The sequence below is a fragment of the Crassostrea angulata genome, chromosome 2, assembly GCF_025612915.1.
Source record: "Crassostrea angulata isolate pt1a10 chromosome 2, ASM2561291v2, whole genome shotgun sequence".
Lineage (NCBI taxonomy): Eukaryota > Metazoa > Mollusca > Bivalvia > Ostreida > Ostreidae > Magallana > Magallana angulata.
In genome coordinates, this window is record NC_069112.1 from 45252141 (window position 1) to 45273414 (window position 21274).

Sequence of the window (21274 nt, forward strand, 5' to 3'; positions counted from 1 at the left end):
ATCAGCACAGATAGGAATTAACACCAACATTGCCAAGGCAAAGATCTTCAGAGCAAACACACCATCAAATATTATATTAGATTTTAGAGGCAATGAAATGGAAACAATAGAAAATATCACCAACCTTGGTAGTATTTAGTTAGAAACATCAATTTACAATACTAACATATCGTACATTACTATATCACTTATCCCCCTAGATTCCCGCTTCATAATTTGTGTATGCAAATTCATGAATGATCATTATATCATGAGGTTTGCTATGATTGTCAAAAATCCAATGACTGTGAAAAAATATATTGAACGTGCGGTCAACATCACCTTGGCCTTAAATTGACTTTGAATATTGCATCAAAACAGTCAAAAAATTTGTAAGCACGCTGGTTTCAAAATTAATCCTTGTAAAATACAACGTATTTTGGGGGAAACCCGAGAGATACCTTTACTATCGGCACTGTACCAGAAATCGGCTATAGTTTACCGTTTTCTTCTCGAATTTCCTGATATTTTTGGATAAAACCTGACACACTTTAAATTGTGAAATCCTTATTTATTGATCAGATAGGATATAAAAAATTTAAGAACTATAATATCTATATTTTGTGTATTTTAACATGCCCCGAAATTGCCGAATTTTTACGATTCACTGCACTAGTTTTCGGCTTCGTGATAATAACATAGTAAAGTTCCTGTAAATCTAGATAAAATACTCTGCAATATGTAATTTGAATAGCGCCCCTTGTGGGGTCACACTAAGGATCATAGGAGTTATGGTATATCAGCAAAACACCTAAACATTATTCCTCTGTTAGTATACGGTAATACAAAATTGTACACTTCTCAATATATAAGTGTGCAATCAGGCGTTCAACTGTTCTACGAGTCTCCAAGACTTTAATGAATTTCTTTCGTTTATATAAGCATAAATATTATATGTCAAATTAAAGAAGGGATTTTATAACGCCTCATTAAGAAGTCATATATATACTAAATGGAAAACCCACTTCTTTGAACCCATGGCAGTTGCATGAGTTCTGACGAGTTATTTACCTCAAGAGGTAAGATTGATTATAAGATCGCAGCTTCATTAACGAATGTTAATTTTTTATATCATGCGCGAAAATTATGCGAGTACGGTTTGCTGTAGAATTCACGTTATTCCTATATAAAAGAGGTGAAATTTTCTTAAAAAGTAAGACATTCAGTATAACAAAATAAATAGTGCCTGTTGGGAGGATAACAGTTGAAATTGACACCCCTCGAAAACCATTGATAACCTCCGCTTCGCGTCGGTTGACAATGGTTTTCTCGGGGTGTCAATTTCAACTGTTACCCTCCCAAACAGGCACTATTTATATACTGTTACATTCAAAACAAGGAATATACAATGCCAAAAACCACAGTTAAGATTTATATACAATGTACATTTAGAAGTATTTCTTTTTTCTTTCAACTATTGTGTTGTGTTCTTTTTTTGTTTGTTATTTTTTTACTTTTATATGATTTTTAATGTTTAAAATAATATTTTAATGATATATTTTAATATTGTTAATATAATGTATGATAATTTTAACACGCTATAAATTTTTAATAAAATACCGCTATTACTACACGTCAACAACATTTTAGGTGTTGCTCGGTGTAACCAGTACATCTGATACATTTATGTTTACATTTTCAACTGTCTTTTTTGTGATAAATTTACGAATCAATTTTGAACCCTAAAACCCAAAAGCTTCATAACAAATGTGTGACATATAAAGGCGTGTTTTATAGCATGATCGAAAAACGGTATTGGCTGCGCCGTGTATTAATACATATCATGTGCTACAAAAAAAAAAAAATGGTTTTCAAATAATGTTTTAAAGTGTACATATTGGAAATAATATAAATATAAGTAATAAGGAATCATTCTTTGAATATTATAATGTGATAATTCCAGTCCGAGCGTGGTCAAATCTATCATAAAGCGCCTCGGGCTTTATGTCATTTGACCACATCCCGACAAAAATTATCACCTCATTATACTCAAAGAATGATTAGTTATTCCTTGAAAAACAACGCAATATGGTCTACGTACATGTTCACCCTCAAATGCTTTTAATACGACCACTCTTATATAAAAGGACAGGTTGTATACGAAAGATCTAATTAATAACTATTGAACACCTGCAGATCAAACAACGACGTGGGTTTAAAAATAAGTCTAAAAATACGTCCTAAAAGTAGTTTACTCTTTTTTGATACATCATTGAAAGCATCGATGAAATGATATAATTTCGTATTGATGACGCAGAATCTTTATTGTAGCATTTGTACTAAAGAATCGTTTCTGTTCTCGAAAAAAAAACCCAATTATTTTGTTAACAACTTTGATAACTTTAATGTATATATATATATATATATATATATATATATATATATATATATATATATATATATATATATATATATATATATATATATATATAATGACATAATATAATTTGTGAAATATGACGTAACGTCAATTGTTTCATTTACGTCATTTAGTTATCTACCTACTTAATTTTCGGCAAAGTATATCAATTTGCTATGCAAGAGTGAAGTACCGCAGTTATCGTGAAGGGGTGTATTAATATTAACAAATTGAGATATAGCATCCTAAATTACGTATTTAGCATAAGCTGTACACAAGCATGCAAAATAACTCATCCAGACTTTCTCTGAAATACAGGATCACCTTTATTAGCCAAATAGTCACGATACCAGTTAATTCACTCATTACCATATGCGACGTGCCTAATCACTCCCTTGATGGATCGTAAGGTCAGTTGGACACGACATAATTTTCTGTAAACGTTTTGTTTTACGTGAATTGTAATTAGATTGGAATCTTTTTAATCAAATGCAGAATGATGAATAACATTGTCGTTTTGTCCAACACTTTTCGCACAAATGGGAAATTTCCCCAAAACGTCTTTCAGTTGTCAACTTTTATCTAAATGTTGCTTTATTTCGTTCAAAAACACATGGAAAGGGTATGTACAGTATTTTTTAGCTTATAAACACATGGACATCAGAAACAATAACTTTAGAACGAGAAAAATTGGCGCATACGTAATTTAGCTCTAACGCAAGTGCCAGTACTTTGGCGCCATAAAAATTTAGCGCCGACGATTACCACCAAATTTAGTTCTGTGTTCACTCAAGCACGTGAACACGATGACTTTGATTCTAGGTCGCACGCGCGGTAAACTGTCGTGGAGAACAACACACTTAATTTTGTCTAAATTGTCAGTAGATAGATACAAACATTTCATTAAGTGGCAAAAATTGTTCTTTTTGTTCATAAACAAATTGTTGAAATACTATTAATTCTAGCGCTCAGAGGTTTTGGCACCAAAGACGCTAAAGTTTGTATTCCGCCAAATTTTGCGTTTTACAATATTTTTCAAAAAACTGGTTGTGAATATTACTTGAATTTTAAAGAATTGTATTCTTTAAAGTTGGTGTAAATGGATATTTTTACAGCAACGAATATTTTTACTTCACTTTGGAAGGATACTGAGATTGAAATTTTATTGCATTTAATTATCTTCAAATATTATATTTTCTTAATTCTGAAAGAGGAATGCATTTTCTATTCTTAAGATAGAGTTGACAGACGTTGTGCAATTTTTGGGAAATATTAATAAATAAAAAGATCTAGAGACATTGCGTGTTTTTTTTAGAAAGTAGCACTAAAAAGATGTCGCACGTTATGGCCTCGTTCATTCGAATGGTCTACTATCACATTAGAGAATATACATGTTTGGGTTGTGAACTATAACAAATGATCATTTTTATCCGTCTGGAAAATTACAGCTCTTTCATACTAAAATAAACTGTAACATTCAACTAATTATTGGATCAACAAAATAATGAAACTAAAAAGAGGTTAAAGAGTACATCGTAGAACATATCATCTACATCTTCTTCATAAGTTTTATTTTTAAGAGACAATACTTCCTTTAAACCACAAGTTAAAGGGACTTGGACACGATTTGACTTTAAATTTTCAAATTTCATTTTTCCATTTTCAATGTTTAATCTGACAATCATAGAAGTTTATAATGCTATGTCAAAATTTGAAAGTCAAATATCAAGTTATAAGCAAGATACAGAGTTCATAATTCTTTGTTTTGTAAACAAAGGTCGAATATTGTCATTTTTACATATGTGTTGCATTGGTGTAAGTTTCAATCAAATGTATCTTTCTTTTGTTGATAATAGTATTTATGAAGATATTGAATTAGTTTAAATTGTTTTTTACATGTCATGTTGTCCAAGACATGGTAATTCTCTACATTACATTTTTGTTAACAACTATAAGACTCGAGCTTTGTTTACATAACAATCAATTCTTACCTCTGTATCTCGCTTGTAACTCGCTTTTAACATTCAATATTTTGGTCAATCATTTAAAATGCACCAGTAAACCATTTTATACATAAAAAATAAAAATTAAATTTTTGATCTCAAATCGTGTCCAAGTCCCTTTAAATAAAAAATAAAATTTTTAGGAGAAAAAATAGGTTCAGAGTTTGATCATTTCAATTGGGCTTAATTTATAGATCTTTACCTCAAGAAGAGTCATGTAGTTTTAAAATGGCGATGCCTGTTCAACCATCTTCATAAAATTTTAAAAGCTATAAAATATGGTTAGAGAATGACCTTCAATGTGGAAAAAATAGTGTAAACAAAGTATTATTAATATATCTGTTTTTAATGTTTTTTAGAAAGCAATACTAAAAAGATATCGCACGTTATGGCCTCGTTCATTCGAATGGTTTTCTATCACATTAGAGAAGATGCATGTTTGGGTTGTGAACTATAACAGATAATGAGTTTTATCCGTCTGAAAAATTACAGCTTTTTAATTTTAAAAAAACCCGCAACATATAAACCCATTATTGGACCGAAACTTTAATTTTGATTAGTTCCTTTTTGACACATGCAAAAATGAAACGTTTTCATAATTAAAGTTTTCTTACATATTACTTTTCTTCGTTCCAGTTGTACACAAAGAGATTTCCATTACCTTTGATAAACGTGAAACTTTCTTGCAAATTTCATGTACTTTTAGGGTAGGCTTTAGACAGAAAAGTTTTATCTTTAAAGCATTGTTTATGATTGAAAATTTGTTTTGAAACTTATTTGAACCTCTTTTCAAGTACAACTCTTAATGAAATTGATACACTACACAATGCAATATTTTTTTTGCGGAAATTTATATTTAAAATGCGTTTACAAATCAGAAAATATTTCAAAATGAGTGAAATAATAACTATATTATCAATATTTAGAAAAATAATGTATCAAGATTAATAAAGTAAGGAAATGTTTTCCTGTCTTGTCTGTGCCGATTTGAAGTGACGACACTTCATATCAAATATATTTATTACAATATCGTTAGAATCAAGTCTGTTTTTTTTAAGATACATGTTTGGCTTGTGAACTATAACAAATAATGATTTTTATCCGTCTGAAAAATTACAGCTTTTTAATTTTAAAAAAACCCCGCAACATAAAAACCCATTATTGGACCGAAACTTTAATTTTGATGTTTTCCTGTCTCGTCTGTGCCGATTTGAAGTGACGACACTTCATATCAAATATATTTATTACAATATCGTTAGAATCAAGTCTCTTATTTTGTTCCTCGAGAATTATTTTTATTGAAAAAAGGCCACCTTTAGTTTTTAATGCGCAAATTTTTTTCTGTTTCCTTTAAAGTGCAGAGAATGGACATTCCCTATAAATTCCTGTAGTAAATTCGGTCACCTAGAGTGACATAATGAGTAATTATCACTCATCATGTTCAAACGTAGATTATTCTCACTCCATACTATCTTCAAGCAACTGGGAAATTAAAAAAAAAAAAACAAATTGTGAAGAAAAATGGAGGAACGACTTTCAACTCACGTTTGTCTTCCAAATGCGGCATGCAATATCATTACATATTTTTGACAAACCTTACACTATATATGTTTTTTAATTATCAATATTAAATATAAAGATCTTGGGAATTAAGAATATCATATATTAAACTGTTGATTTAATGTTTGCAATTCGTTAAATTATGTATCATTTCTTTTAAGTGTGCAATTACCTTTTACGATATGAAGTTTTTTTTTTAAATGTAAGCTCACTGTAATTTTTGCAGCAAATACAATAATCAATAAGGTAGAACGCAATATGTCATTTCTGGATAACTGATATGGTGGTGCTCGGTTTGACATAATACAACTCAAGACATTGGTTAAGTAATAAGAATGGTCATTTATTGATTAATAATATAATAAATGACAAAGTACAACATAAAGATGCCACAATATAAACTACAAAAAACACAATACTGTTAATCAAAGAAAAAATCCTGCATCCTGCATAAAACATAGATAAATAACATAGTATTTTGACTAGAATAAACAGAGAACATAAGACAATAAAACATGGCAAGCAATATATCATTTACTTTAATGGGACATGGTCATGATTTTGGTCAAAAATTATTTTTCCGATTTTAATATTTATATTGCTTCAGAAATGCATTTTTAATAGGCAAACGAAATTTGAGTGCCATTTGCTGAGTTATAAGCGAGTTACAGAGCTTGAAATTCTTCGCTATGTAAACAAAGTGTTTGTTTACATTTTGAACGTTGAAGTAAAATTTCAGTTTTAAACCTAAAACAGTTGTGTTAAACGTTAGGAACTGTTTATATATGCTTAGGATAATTAAAAAGATCGACAAATAAGCTGGAAAAAGATTTTTACTGGTATATATAACCTATGTAAGCAAAAACAGGGCAAGAGCCTTGTTTACATGACAAAGAATTGAGAGCCCTGTATCTTGCTTATAACTCTACAATTTACTCTCAATTTTTTTTATTTATTTTTTTTGGATCATTAGAAATGCATTTCTAGAGCATTGTTAATATTAAAGACATAAAAATAGAATTTGACCAAAATCGTGACCATGCCCCTTTAAAATTCAGTCAGCCATTTACTATTGGAGTATAGTTATTCTACATTTCATTGATCAAAATTATATTAAAGAACGAAATTGATATTCAAAATGGATATAATGCGAGAAGAGTGTGATGACCCATATCATGGTGTTACATTCTTTTTTATTCTATCTACATATACAGAATAAATTATTTCAGCAAGAATTGACATTAAATTAATCTAAATTAGTTTAATTCACTTAATTCAATCATTATTTCATTAATCATGAATCCATACATCAACTTTTTGTAATAAACTGAAAGATCACATTATTTTTATTTTATATTTATTTTAATATATCCTAATAATTCTAGTTATAAATATCAAGAAATACATTATATTTTTTGACGTAAATACCTTTTCGTGGACATTTTAATTTGCTAAAGAAATCAGCAAAGACAATAAAAGGAATAAAAGAAGTTGACACCATGCTCAAAGTTAGATGACATAAACTTTGTGGATGATTTTGGTCTTTTCTTACACGCCCGTTGCAAAGCAGGGGAAATTATCAAAATGACAGGAACATCAGCACAGATAGGAATTAACACCAACATTGTCAAGGCAAAGATCTTCAGAGCAAACACACCATCAAATATTATGTTAGATTTTTAAAGGAAATGAATTGTAGAAAAATAGAAAATATCATCAACCTTGGTAGTATAAAGTTAGAAACATCAATTCACAATACTAACATATCGTACATTACTATATCATTTATCCCCCTAGATTCCCGCTTCATAATTTGTGCATGCAAATTCATGAATGATCATTATATTATGATGTTTGCATTATGATTGTCAAAAATCCAATGACTGTGAAAACAAAAATTTTGCGACATACTGCCCTCAAATGATAAATGTACAGAAGCAGCTTATTATTGAAAAAGAAATTAATCACCAGATCACGGGAGTCAAATTAATGTTCCTTTAAAACTATCTGACAACTTGATATGTTATTGTGTAGAATTGAAAAAAAAGAAATATTGTTTTTACATCCGCTATCCCTCAGCACTCTTAAGATAAGAGTACCTAAACATTACATGCTATGAAGCTTGACCAACACAGATTATGAGATTATAGCTTTTGTTTTTACATAAAAATATTTGTGGAAAGGTTTCAAATAAACTGGTAAGTAAAGATCAATCGACTTTCAGAAAAGGGTGTTTTATCGGTACAAATGCAAGATTAGTTTAAGACATATATAAACACTTCATGGAAAATGATAGTGAAGGATTGTTGCTATTTTCATATTTCTAAAAGCTTTTGATTCAATTGAGTAAAGTTTGTAAAAAAAAAAAAAAATTACTTCAGTGAAAACTTAATATCATGGATTAAATTTTTCTTTACACCAAACTAATATTTAGAATTAAAATAACAGTTGGATCTCAATTGCACTATGATTGGAGGCATACAACAACATGTTCACTTTCGGCTTTCTTTTATGTATATAGCAGAAATAAAAGGAAAAATCAGTATAAAAATGTTATTATGAAAAAATATATTGACCGTGCGGTCAACATCACCTTGGCCTTAAATTGACTTTGAATGTTGCATCAAAACAGTCAAAAAATTTGTAAGCACGCTGGTTTCAAAATCAATATTGTAAAATACAACGTATTTTGGGGGAAACCCGAGAGATACATTTACTACCGGCACTGTACCAGAAATCGGCTATAGTTTACCGTTTTCTTCTCGAATTTCCTGATATTTTTGGATAAAACCTGACACACTTTAAATTGTGAAATCCTTATTTATTGATCAGATAGGTTATAAAAATTTTAGGAACTATAACTAAAATATTTTGTGTATTTTAACATGCCCCGAAATTGCCGAATTTTTACGATTCACTGTACTAGTTTTCGGCTTCGTGATAATAACATAGTAAAGTTCCTGTAAATTAGATAAAATACTCTGCAATATGTAATTTGAATAGCGCCCCTTCTGGGGTCACACTAAGGATCATAGGAGTTATGGTACATCAACAAAACACCTAAACATTATTCCTCTGTTATTATACGGTAATACAAAATTGTACACTTCTCAATATATAAGTGTGCAATCAGGCGTTCAACTGCGCAACGAGTCTCTCCGAATTTAATGAATTTCTTTCGTTTATAAGCATTAATATTATATGTCAAATTAAAGAAGGGATTTTATAACGCCTCATTAAGATACCCTATATATACTAAATGGAAAACCCACTTCTTTAAACCCGTGACGGTTGCATGAGTTCCGACCAGTTATTTACCTCAAGAGGTAAGATTGATTATAAGATCGCAGCTTCATTAACGAATGGTAATTTTTTTTATCCCTTAAAAGTGCGTATTTTTAAATAAATTTCCACGAATAAGTAGTCTAGAATTGTCTGGACAAAAAATGATTGAAATTTGTGCAAATCTTATTGATAATTTTACGGGGAAGTGGCGGTTTTTACAGTCGTCTTAAACGTTGGCGCAACAGTGATGGGGATTCATCTCCACCTGCAGCGGCAATTTGTTTTTTAAATTTGTGATAGATATTGTATAGATATTGTAGGTTAACACTAGTATTTTGATCTATTTCAGAACGGAAAAAGTACCGTGAGATTTAACATTTTACAGTTTTATCTTTTAAATAGCGAAATATAAAAATCTTTGAAACTCAATGTCATAACGAAGACTTTTCTGGATATTGCTTAAGTAAAAATGTGTGTGTTATCTTTGATATTAACATTTTATGAAATTAGGGATGTAAGCTCTTAATTTAATGTTTGATGCCCCTAGCTTCCTTAAAAAGGTATGTTTGACGTAGATTAAAGTTTAGCATGTACTGTAAATTTCTTATTTTACGTTAGTACTTAATTCCGCGATTCAAAGATTTTCCATCAAATCGCGAGAACATTAAATCTCTATTGCAATAGAGTATGATTCGACTGCTCATGTATCATATCATAAACTGTTAAATTCAAAACAAGGAATATTCAATGCCAAAAACCACAGTTAAGATTTATATATAATGTACATTTAAAAGTATTTCTTTTTTCGTTCAACTATTGTGTTGTGTTCTTTTTTTTCCTTTTTTTAATTTTACTTTAATATGATTTTTAATGTTTAAAATAATATATTGATGATATATTCTACTATTGTTAATATAATGTATGATAATTTTAACACGCTATACATTTTAAATAAAGTACCGCTATTACTACACGTCAACAACATTTTAGGTGTTGCTCGGTGTAACCAGTACATCGGATATATTTATGTTTACATTTTCAACTGTCTTTTTTTGTGATAAATTTACGAATCAATTTTGAACCCTAAAACCCAAAAGCTTCATAACAAATGAGTGACATAAAAAAGGCGTGTCTTATAGCATGATCGGAAAACGGTATTGGCTGCGCCGCGTATTAATACATATCATGTGCTACATAAAAAAATAGTGGTTTTCAAATAATGTTTTAAAGTGTACAAATTTGAAATAATATAAATATAAGTAATAAGGAATCATTCTTTGAATATTGTAAGGTGATAATTCCGGTCGGAGCGTGGTCAAATCTTTCATAAAGCGCCTCGGGCTTTATTTGATTTGACCACACCCCGACAAAAATTATCACCTCATTATACTCAAAGAATGATTAGTTATTCCTTAAAAAACAACGCAATATGGCCTACGTACATGTTCACCCTAAAATGCATTTAATACGATCACTCTTATATAAAAGGGTAGGTTGTATAAGAAAGATCTAATTGATAACTATTGAACACCTGCAGATTAAACAACGACGAGGGTTTAAAAATAAGTCTAAAATTACGTCCTAAAAGTAGTTTACTCTTTTTTGATACATCATTGAAAGCATCGTTGATATAATATAATTTCGTATTGATAACGCAGAATCTTTATTGGTGCATTTGTACTAGAGAATCGTTTTTGATCTCGTAAAAAACCAATTTGATAACTTTGAGTCTAACAAAATGTAACTATGTGACTCTAAAATTTGTCGATTTCAAACAAAAAGTTATATGAAAATTTAATTTAGATTTATCAAACAAAAAAACTTACCTTTTATAAAATTTAAATTAAGAAGATCAAAATGTTGGATTGAAAAAAACATTTGAGCAGAAAAATCTTCTAAGAAAGTAACAGTTAGGGCATTAATTACTTGTGTTCCTTTATTGGTTAGAGTGACGCCGAATTGAACCCATCAGAAGTCGAAGACGATCTGCTGCCCTGATGAGACGAAATGACGTCAGTATGAAGGTGATCGCCCTATGGCGACATGTGGTAAGTAATCATCCCTTTATTTTGTTATATCAGTACTGTTCGACATCTTAGTGTATAAAATTTCTTATCAGAAAATGCCACAACATTCAATCAGCATTTAAGGTCTGTAAAATACACATCACGCCAAACTAAATATACAATCACCACAGCAATTATATAAATAATACTTCCTGAATCTCTTTTTTTATCATTAGATAATTTTGTGATCTTTTTTTTGAAAGAACGCATAAAATAGTCTAATATCTACTTTATTGTTACCAGAATTTATATATCTACTTTATTGTTACCAGAATATATCTATATCTATATCTATATATATATATATATATATATATATATATATATATGCATTAGGTATTATATTGCCATGCGTTCAATTGCTTTTTTATAAATATTATCTTGTTTTGGCTAAAATTCAGTTTATCAACCCCCCAAAAATTGAGAAATTTAAACGGTAGGCTTTATCTAACATCCAATTCCCATAACACCATAGCAATCTTTTGTAATATTTTATAACGGATGATGAATCTAGTATGTTGAATTTACTTATTTTACTCACTATTACGTTGATATTACGACACAATCACTAAAACTGACGTTCCTTGATTATAGATGTATACATTGTAGCATACAGAGTACATGCAAATCAAATCTGTCAATCTTACATCATAAAAAAGGAACATACAACAGTAGAAAAATTAATCATAAATCAATATTATATCTCTAGAAAAGAATTTAATTGATCATAAACAGTTGTAATGATATCACCTTGTTCTGATTTTCAGAATAAAATTCTGCTTTTTCTTTCATTCATAAATTTTAACAAAATAAATATTAAGTAACCTCTTCGCAGTAACTGTGATACTGCTCTTTTGCAGGGCAAAATGACATAATATAATTTGTGAAATATAACGTAACGTCAATTGTTTCATTAACGTCATTTAGTCATCTATCTACTTAATTTTCGGCAAAGTTTATCAATTTGCCATGCAAGAAGAGTGCAGTACCGCAGTTATTATGAAGGGGTCTATTAATATTGACCAAATTGAGATTATCATCCTATATTACGTATTAGGCCCCAGCTATACATAATCATGCAAAATAACTCATCCAGACTTTCTCTAAAATACAGGATCACGTTTATTAGCCAAATAGTCACGATACCTGTTAATTCATTCATTACCTTATGCGTTAGGCCTGATCTCTCCCTTGATGGATCGTAAGGTCAGTGGGACACGGCATCATTTTCCGTAAAGGTGAATTGAAATTAGATTGGGATGTTTTTAAACAAGTGCAGAACGATAAATAAAAATTTCCCCAAAACGACTTTCAGTTGTCAACTTGTATCAAAATGTTGCTTTTTTCGTTCAAAAACACATTGAAGGGGTATATACAATATTTTTTAATTATAAATACAATAAAACACGGTTATAGCAAACACGCTTATTATGAACTGACGCCTACAGCGAATTGATTTTTCATTCCTCGTGACTTTATTACATGTTGTAAACTGGACGGATATAACGAATTGCAATTATAACGAAGTTAATTCGCCTGTCCCTTGCAATTCGTTATAAGCGTGCTTTACTGTACATCAGAAACAATTACTTTTAAACGAGAATAATTGGCGCATACGTATTTAAGCTCTAATGCAAGTGCCAATACATTGGCGCCACAAAAATTTAGCGCCGACGATTACCACCAAATTTAGTTGTGTGTTCACTCAAGCACGTGAACACGATGACTTTGATTCTAGCTCGCACGTGCGGTAATCTGTCGTGGAGAATAACAAACTTACTTTTGTCTAAATTGTCAGTAGATAGATATAAAAAATTCATTTAGTGGCACTAGTGTGTAATTTTTGTTCGTAAACAGAATTGTTGGATTACAATTAATTCTAGCGCTCAGAGGTTTTTGCGACAAAGGCGCTAAAATTTGTATTCCGCCACCTTTCCCGTTTTACAATATTTTCCAAAGAAACTAGTTGTGAATATTACCTGAATTCTAAAGAATTGTATTCTTTAAAGTTGGTGTAAAAAGATATTTTTACAGCAAAGGATATTTTTACTTCACTTTAGAAGGATACTGAGATTGAAATAGCATTTATATATCCTCCAATATTATATTTTTCTTAACTCTGAAAGAGGAATGCATTTTCTATTCTAAAGATAGAGTTGACAGACGTTGTGAAATTTTTGGGAAATATTAATAAAAAAAAAAGATAAAGAGCCATTGCGTGTAAGCGAAAAAAAACTAAACAGAAGTTGAAGAGTACATCAGGAGAAGTAATGTAGACATGTCATCTACATCTTCTTCATAAGTCTTATTTTTAAGAAACAATACTTCCTTCAAACCACAAGTTAAATAAAAAATAGAATTTTTAGGAGAACAAAATAGGTTCAGAGTTTGATCATTTTCATTGGTCTTAATTTATAGCTCTTTATCTCAAGAAGAGTAATGTAGATTTGAAATGGCAATGCCTTTTCAACCATCTTTAAAAGCTATAAAATATGGTTAGAGAATGACTTTCAATTTCGAAAAAATAGTGTAAACAAAGTATTATTAATTTATCTTTTTTTTATTTTAAGTAGCACTAAAAAGATGTCATACGTTATGGCCTCGTTCATTCGAATGGTCTTCTATCATATTAGAGAAGATACATATATGATACATAACTATAACAAATGATCATTTTTATTCGTCTGGAAAATTACAGCTCTTTCATACTAAAATAAACTGTAACATTTAACTAATTATTGGATCGAAAAAATAATTCTGATTAGTTTCTTTTTTTAAACATGCAAAATGATATGTTATTCATCATTAACTTGTTCTTAAAATCTATTATTCTACATTCCAGCTGTACACAAAGAGATTTCCATTACCTTTGATAAACATGAAACTTTCCTGTGAATTTCATGAACTTTTAAGCTAGGCTTTAGACAGAAAAGTTCTTATTTTATAGCATTGTTTATAACTGGATGTTTGTTTTGAAACTCGTTAGAACCTCTTTTTAAGTACAAATCTTAATGAAATTGATACAGTATACAATGCATTACATTATAATCTTTTTACGAAAATAACTTTTAAAATGCGTGTATCAATTAGAATATATTTTAAAATGAGTGACATAATATCTATAAAACCAATATTATTAAGGAAAATGATGCATCAAGATTACTAAAGTAAGGTAATGTTTTCCTGTCTAGTATGTGCCGTTTTGATGTTACGACACTTCATATCAAACATATTTTTTTTATAATATCGTTAGAATCTCTTTTGTTCCTCGAGAAATATTTTTTTAAAAAGCAGAACTGTGAAACGCAAACGCTTAAATTTTCTAACTTAAAACAAATCAAAACAAACAAACCGAAAACAAACACAAAAAATACAAAGATAAAAACCAAAAGCAATGAAGCTTTCATAGTTAAGAAGCCGCCCTATAGTTTTTAATGCGCACGGGTTTTTTTTTTTATTTATCTTTAATTTGCTTGAAAGTGCAAAGAAGGAAACTTCATAGTAAATGTGTCTGTATTTCTGGATTACCCCAAAAAAGAACCAAACCCTACATTTTCTTGAAACCTCTCAAATATACAAGTGTTGGTGTAGATTACATATGTTTGAAAACCAAAAGAGTTTTGTTATAGTAACTTTGCGCCAAATAACACAATTTCGTCTCCTAGAGTGAAATAAATAGAGCATAACGTACGACAATCTTTTTAGTGCTTCTTTCAAAACATCAATGATTTCAAAATGCTAAAAATATATTATTGTAATGCCCTAATTATTTCGACTGGTCTTCTATCACAATTAGAGAAGATACATGCGCATGTTTGGGCTGTGAAATATAACAAATGGTCATTTTTCTCCGTCTGAAAAATTACAGCTCTTTCATAATTAAAAAAAAAAACCGTAACATATAATACATTATTCGACCGATAATATAATAACTCATCATCTTCATATGCTGTTTATTCTCACACCATACTCCAAGCAATTTGGAAAAAAAAACCAGTCGTGAAGAAAAAATGGACGAACGACTTTTAACTCACTTTTGTCTTCCAAATGCGACAGGCGATATTATCACATATTTTTGTTCAATTTCACACTGTATTTTTCAAAACACCAATATTAGATATAAGGATCTTGGGGATTAAGAGTATAAAACATAAAATTTATAACGGTTGATTTAATGTTTGCAATTTGTTAAATTACAATAAGATAGAACGCAATATGTCATTTATTTTCAAATTCTTTGACTATATACTATTGGAATATGGCTATCGTACATTACAAATGTTAAAATTATGTTAAAGAAAGAAATTGGCATTCAAAATGAATAGTGAAGAGTGTGATGACCCTTATCATGGTGTCACATTCCTTTTTATTCTCTCCCCATATACAGAATAAATTATTTCATCAAGAGTTGAGATTAAATTAATTTAAATTAATTAAATTTGATTAAAAAAAATATTTCATGAATGAACTAACAGATGACATTATTTTCACGTTGTATTTATATATAGTCATTAATAGCATGAAATACATTTTATTTTTTACGTAAATACCTTTACGTGGACATTTATATGGTTGCTAAAAAAATCAGCGAAAACAATGAAAAGAATGAAATAAGTAAATACCATGCTCAAAATAAGATGACCTCAACTTTGTGGATGATTTGGGTCCTTTCTTAAACATGGAGGATGGCTATATCTACAACAAACAGGATCCAGACATTTATCAACTCATAACCGAGACGTATCCCCCAAACCAAATTGCCTGTCCAAATCAGAAACACCGACAATTTAACCCATATTGAAGGAAAAGTAATAAAGGTAAGGTGGCGGTAGATAGGACATTTCCACATCACAAGGCAAGCACTTTCATACAGAAGTGGTAGCATAAGTAAGTGAAGTAAGTAAGATCAGAAACATCACTTTTTTCAACTTATAAACCGTCAAGATCTCGACATATTACGATTGCCAAAATAAACTTACTGTAAAGAGCGTCTACGGAACAAGAACTGTTAATACCGGCAAATTGTTTGTTAATATTAAAGTTATAAAAGCCTGACGACTTGTTGCTCATCTAGTAGTAAAGAGGTTCATTTATATCTATCGAAGTTGATCCAGATAGATATTATATTAAGTAGTTTTAACTATATCTTTTACATGAAGTTGTATGTTTGTTCTAAATTTGCTGTGTATGTAAATTTTGACAAGGGTTTTATTTGTATATATTTATATGTTCGTACAAAGTGGTTATCGGGATGAATGTTCAGGAATACAGTCTTATTAATAGAGAACAATTTTGTTTTAATTCACACCAACCTTCTATTAGGTAAGGCTTTGTTATTATATTTTTGTATATTTGTTGGTGGTAATTAAAACCGAATGAAATGAAATTCAAAATTTGGTTACAAGTTGTATTTTATTGAATGAAGGTTTTACTTACCACCTATACTACTCACCTTTCCTACCCGAAGTTTTTTTCATGGTGACAATTTTTGTTTGTCGCAGATAAAACTGATTAGAGGAAGAGAAAGTAAGCGTATCTATGACTGATCGGAGTCTATAAAGCACTTCAGTGAATGTGAGTCGACTGTTGTAGAGGGAAATAAATCTAATCTAATAAAACAAAGCTAGTAGTATTGTATTTTGATTTATTTACAATACTTAAACATCGAACGCTTATACAACACCAATTATCCTTAGAATAATATGTCGTTCTCCTGTTCCAAATTCGGGTAACATCATCACTATATCCGGAACAATTTAAGAAGGATTGTTGTTAAAAAAATTAACCATCATCCTTTAAATGTGTTTAGCAATTACCTATTACACAGTATTAGAAAAAGAAAGAAATCCATTTTCTAGCATTTAAATTGAAGTCTTATATTGTGACTTTTTAAAGATTTTTTTTTCATAAAGATATCGACTAAGATATTTATTCATTCAATTAAATGCTTTCTAACGCGGGTTATGTATTTTTTCTCGATGTCTTTACCTTCATATTGTCGTGTCATGTTTTTGACTATGACGTTATATGGGGAATTCTATAACTCGCTTGCTGTGGGAGGACCCATTTTGCAATGTCCAGTCCAAAAGGTTTGGGACGATTGCACTAAAATTTAGAACAGGGAAGCCTTTAGACAATTACAAGATGACGTTTATTGTTGCAGGTCTCCGATTAGGAATGAACATAATATTAGTCACCAGGCACAATAAAAATTATGACACTATCTGCATTACGCATTACAAATGTGGGTGCCCTAGCCTACCTAACACTGGTGACTATCAGAGTGATTAAACAATATAAAAACAGTCACTCTGTATAAACAAATATAAACAATGACATTTTCCTTAATAAAAGTTAAGGTAAACAATTGTCGAGGAAATTTGAACTTATAAAAGTAAATAGAGTTAACAGTTATCTAATGAACGAGGCTTTACACAAACGAAGCGGTGATTCAAACAATGCATAAATTTACCTGAGTATTCCTTTAAATAAGGATCAATTAAGTATTTAAAGTATAAACTTACGATATAAAAGTTAACTGTTGCATCGCTGTGCAGTAAACAAATTTTAAACTCAAGAACCAACAACGGAATAACTATTTCCGACTTTGTAAGAAGAAATAACGTGCAAGGGCCGCAGGTGTCAGTTATGAATCAATAAACAAAAAAACTATAATTAACTGATTAAAATAAAGAATTCATAGACTAAGACATAATTGTAGCTAAAGTTAACAATTTAAAATAGAAAAACAAGGTTTGAATCAAATATAGCTCGATTAAGAAAATTAATGAAGTAAATCAAAACTTTAACTTAGACGAAAGCTCAAATTTCTTAAAAACACATTAAACTTGAAAATGGCATGAACAACTTTTATGCATTTAAAAATTTAGAAATGATTAAACTTTTAAAATAAACTATAATTAAAAAGAAATAATATAAACCATATTTTACCTGAAATTAGAACAGGGAAGCCTTTAGACAATTACAAGATGATGTTTATTGTTGCAGGTCTCCGATTAGAATGACCAAGGTAGGGTACACAATCTCAATCGGAGACCTGGGCTTCCCTGATCTATTTCAGCCAATCAAAATTAAGATTCTTTGTTCGGACACAATTTTGGTAATTAAAAATTAACCCACGTGACCCTGATCTCCGGACACTGGCCATAAAGAAATAATTAAGTTAACGTAGATAATCCCCTAACAAAGAAAAATCTGCTGACACCTGAGCACATCTTGATCCTGACACTAGGTAAAAAAGATAAAAGGAAACCTTAATAACAATTATAAACATCGTAACACCCATATGTAAAATAACTTGGTCGTCGGACTAATAAATTACATAATACTACATTTTTGCGACATTGTTACTCCGCATACCTAACAGAATAAGTTTTGATAAGTAATTAGACAACCTTTAGGTATTTACTTTGAACAGCGTTGCTTTGTACAAAAAAAAAAGCTGTAACTGTTGGATATGCCAAAAACGACTTTTAAAGTAATCATTATATTTAACATTTTGTTATCTATTTTGAATTAAAAGAAAAAAAGGCAATAAATGTATACATTGCTGTAAACCATAAAGCTGAACAAAATATTGAGATCAACAAAACAAAATTACTACTCTACTTTATCAAACAAACTATGACTAAAAATGCCTCTACTAATATTCTACACTAAACAATTTAACTCATATATATTTAATTAAACACACATAGACTGTTAACCAGCCTATCATGTATATTTTATTTGATAAAATGAAATATATCAGAAAGGACAATATCCTACATGAATCATCAACGAAGGAATTGTTTGTTGTCTATGTTTACATCCTTTATTTAACAAAATATTGAATTTGTCGTAAGTAACTTAAAGTATATTAATTTTTTTGATGTACATCAGTTTATAAGAAGCCAGAAATAGACAAACCGTCTTGTATGAGAATTTCAGTAAGACATTTTCATGATTAGTTCGTTTTTTCTGTGATTTTTCTAAAGTTTTCTGTAAGGTTTTGACCAATTAATAACTGATTAAAATTGAATTATTCGAGATTTATTTTCTGCCATTTTCTATTGCACTGTTGTATCCCAAATAAATCTCCACAAGAAAAGGGATAGATATACTTAGCAGATGTGGATATATAACTATTACATGTAAACGAATACTTGTAGATCTGTATCACGCAACATCAATTGCATAGATTGGAATATTGGGAAACATGCTATTTTATGTCAAATGCACTAACGTAAATGTGATTTGCATCAGATGCTTACGATTGATTCGATATTTAGCAATATCTACGTAACAAATAATGTGCCATATCTTATCGTTGAACCACTTTGACAAACATATGATAACATGTCCACTGTGATTTCGACACGTCAATTGTAAGCATATCTACTTGACAAAATAATGTGCAATATCTTATCGTTGACCCACTTTGACAAACACATGATAACATATCTACTGTGATTTCGACAAGTTGTCAATTGCAAGCAACATATATATTAATCGCCTGCGGGGATTTCCAGTTATCACAGTACAGTTTTTGGGACTGTACACCTATCTCCTGAACTTTGCCTTTTACATTTTATATATGTTCTGTTGAGGAACGACATATCTTGATAAACTTAGCTAAGACTTAAACTTTTCATCCTTAGTATCACGGCTTACATGTCTGAAATGTAATCTTCTGAATCTTTTACCTCGTAAAAACTCTGTTCGCTTATAACAAGGTGCACTTTAGCAAAAGAACTCACAAACTAATTAAGATATTTTTTTAAATTATATGATGACAAAACTACATTTAAATTTATATAGCTGTTGTCGAATTAATGAACAACTCAGCTGTTGGCTTCTTTTGATCTTTGTTTTTCAATTACACAGAATTATGGTGAGCTGAAACAATGATTAATACAGATATGAATATAATAAAATACTCACTAACACAACTTAGATTTATGTATTAAATATATTTTATGATGTTTGAATATGATTGATTTATATGTTTTAAACAATTAATTATTTCAATAGGCAACTTTAGCAACTCTGAAATAACAATTATTGAAAGTAATAGTTCAGTACTTTATATGTTTGTGACTTTGACAATGTCTGATATTATTTATCCCACGTTTGTTTTGATAGGTATTACCAACATTGAACAAAAATAAGTGTACACTAAAGAAAGAACAACAAAACAACGAGAGCCAAAATAAAAAAAAATATATTGAATTTCTTTTTTTGAGACATGGTAATTTTATCTCAATATTATAGATCAACTTGAATTAATCAATATAACGTCGAAATGCTTAAAATCATATAATTAAATTCAATCCTATTTTTTTCATTTTGTTACTATGCATAAAAGGAAGGGTTTTTTTAAATGTCAAATAGGTTTTTTAAAATAATGAAAACCCTGTAGAATCTTAAATCTACAACAAGAGGCCCATGGGCCACATCGCTCACCTAAGGAACAATAGGTATGATAAAATCAGCTTAATGGAGTCATAATACAAACAATCTGGACAATGTACAATAATACTTGTAGATCATGTATAAATAAAATCCACCCCCCCCCTTGGATATTCTTATGTTTGTTATCATTAGTCCCTCTTCTTACAGGATGATTTTATAGTCATTCCACATGTTGAGTATTGCAGTTCTCATATAGGATATAAAGCTACATCAAACTCTGAACTTTCTTGTGAAGCCGAAGAATTGTCCTGGAGTCAAAGTCATAACAATTATAAATAAACATCTGGCTGATTAGTTTCTGAGAAGAAGATTTTTAAAGATTTACTCTATATATTCCTATGTAAAACTTTAACATCCCACCCAATCTGGCCCCATCCTACCCCCAGGGATCATGATTTTCACAACTTTGAATCTAAATTACCTGAGGATACTTCCACACAAGTTTCAGCTTTCCTGGCCAATTAGTTTCTGAGAAGAAGATTTTTAAA

The 21274-nt window shown here is 29.9% G+C and overlaps 1 protein-coding gene across 1 annotated transcript in view; it reads right to left on the minus strand.

The window, feature by feature from the left end:
* The window catches only part of LOC128174396 (uncharacterized), a 35923-nt gene extending 17981 nt beyond the window's left edge, over positions 1-17942 (minus strand). Inside the window, exon 1 of the mRNA XM_052839959.1 lies at positions 17301-17942. Coding sequence (XP_052695919.1) covers positions 17301-17319 — 19 coding nt within the window. The 5' untranslated portion in view covers positions 17320-17942. The remainder of the gene's footprint in view (positions 1-17300) is intronic.
* Positions 17943-21274: the final 3332 nt, after the last annotated feature.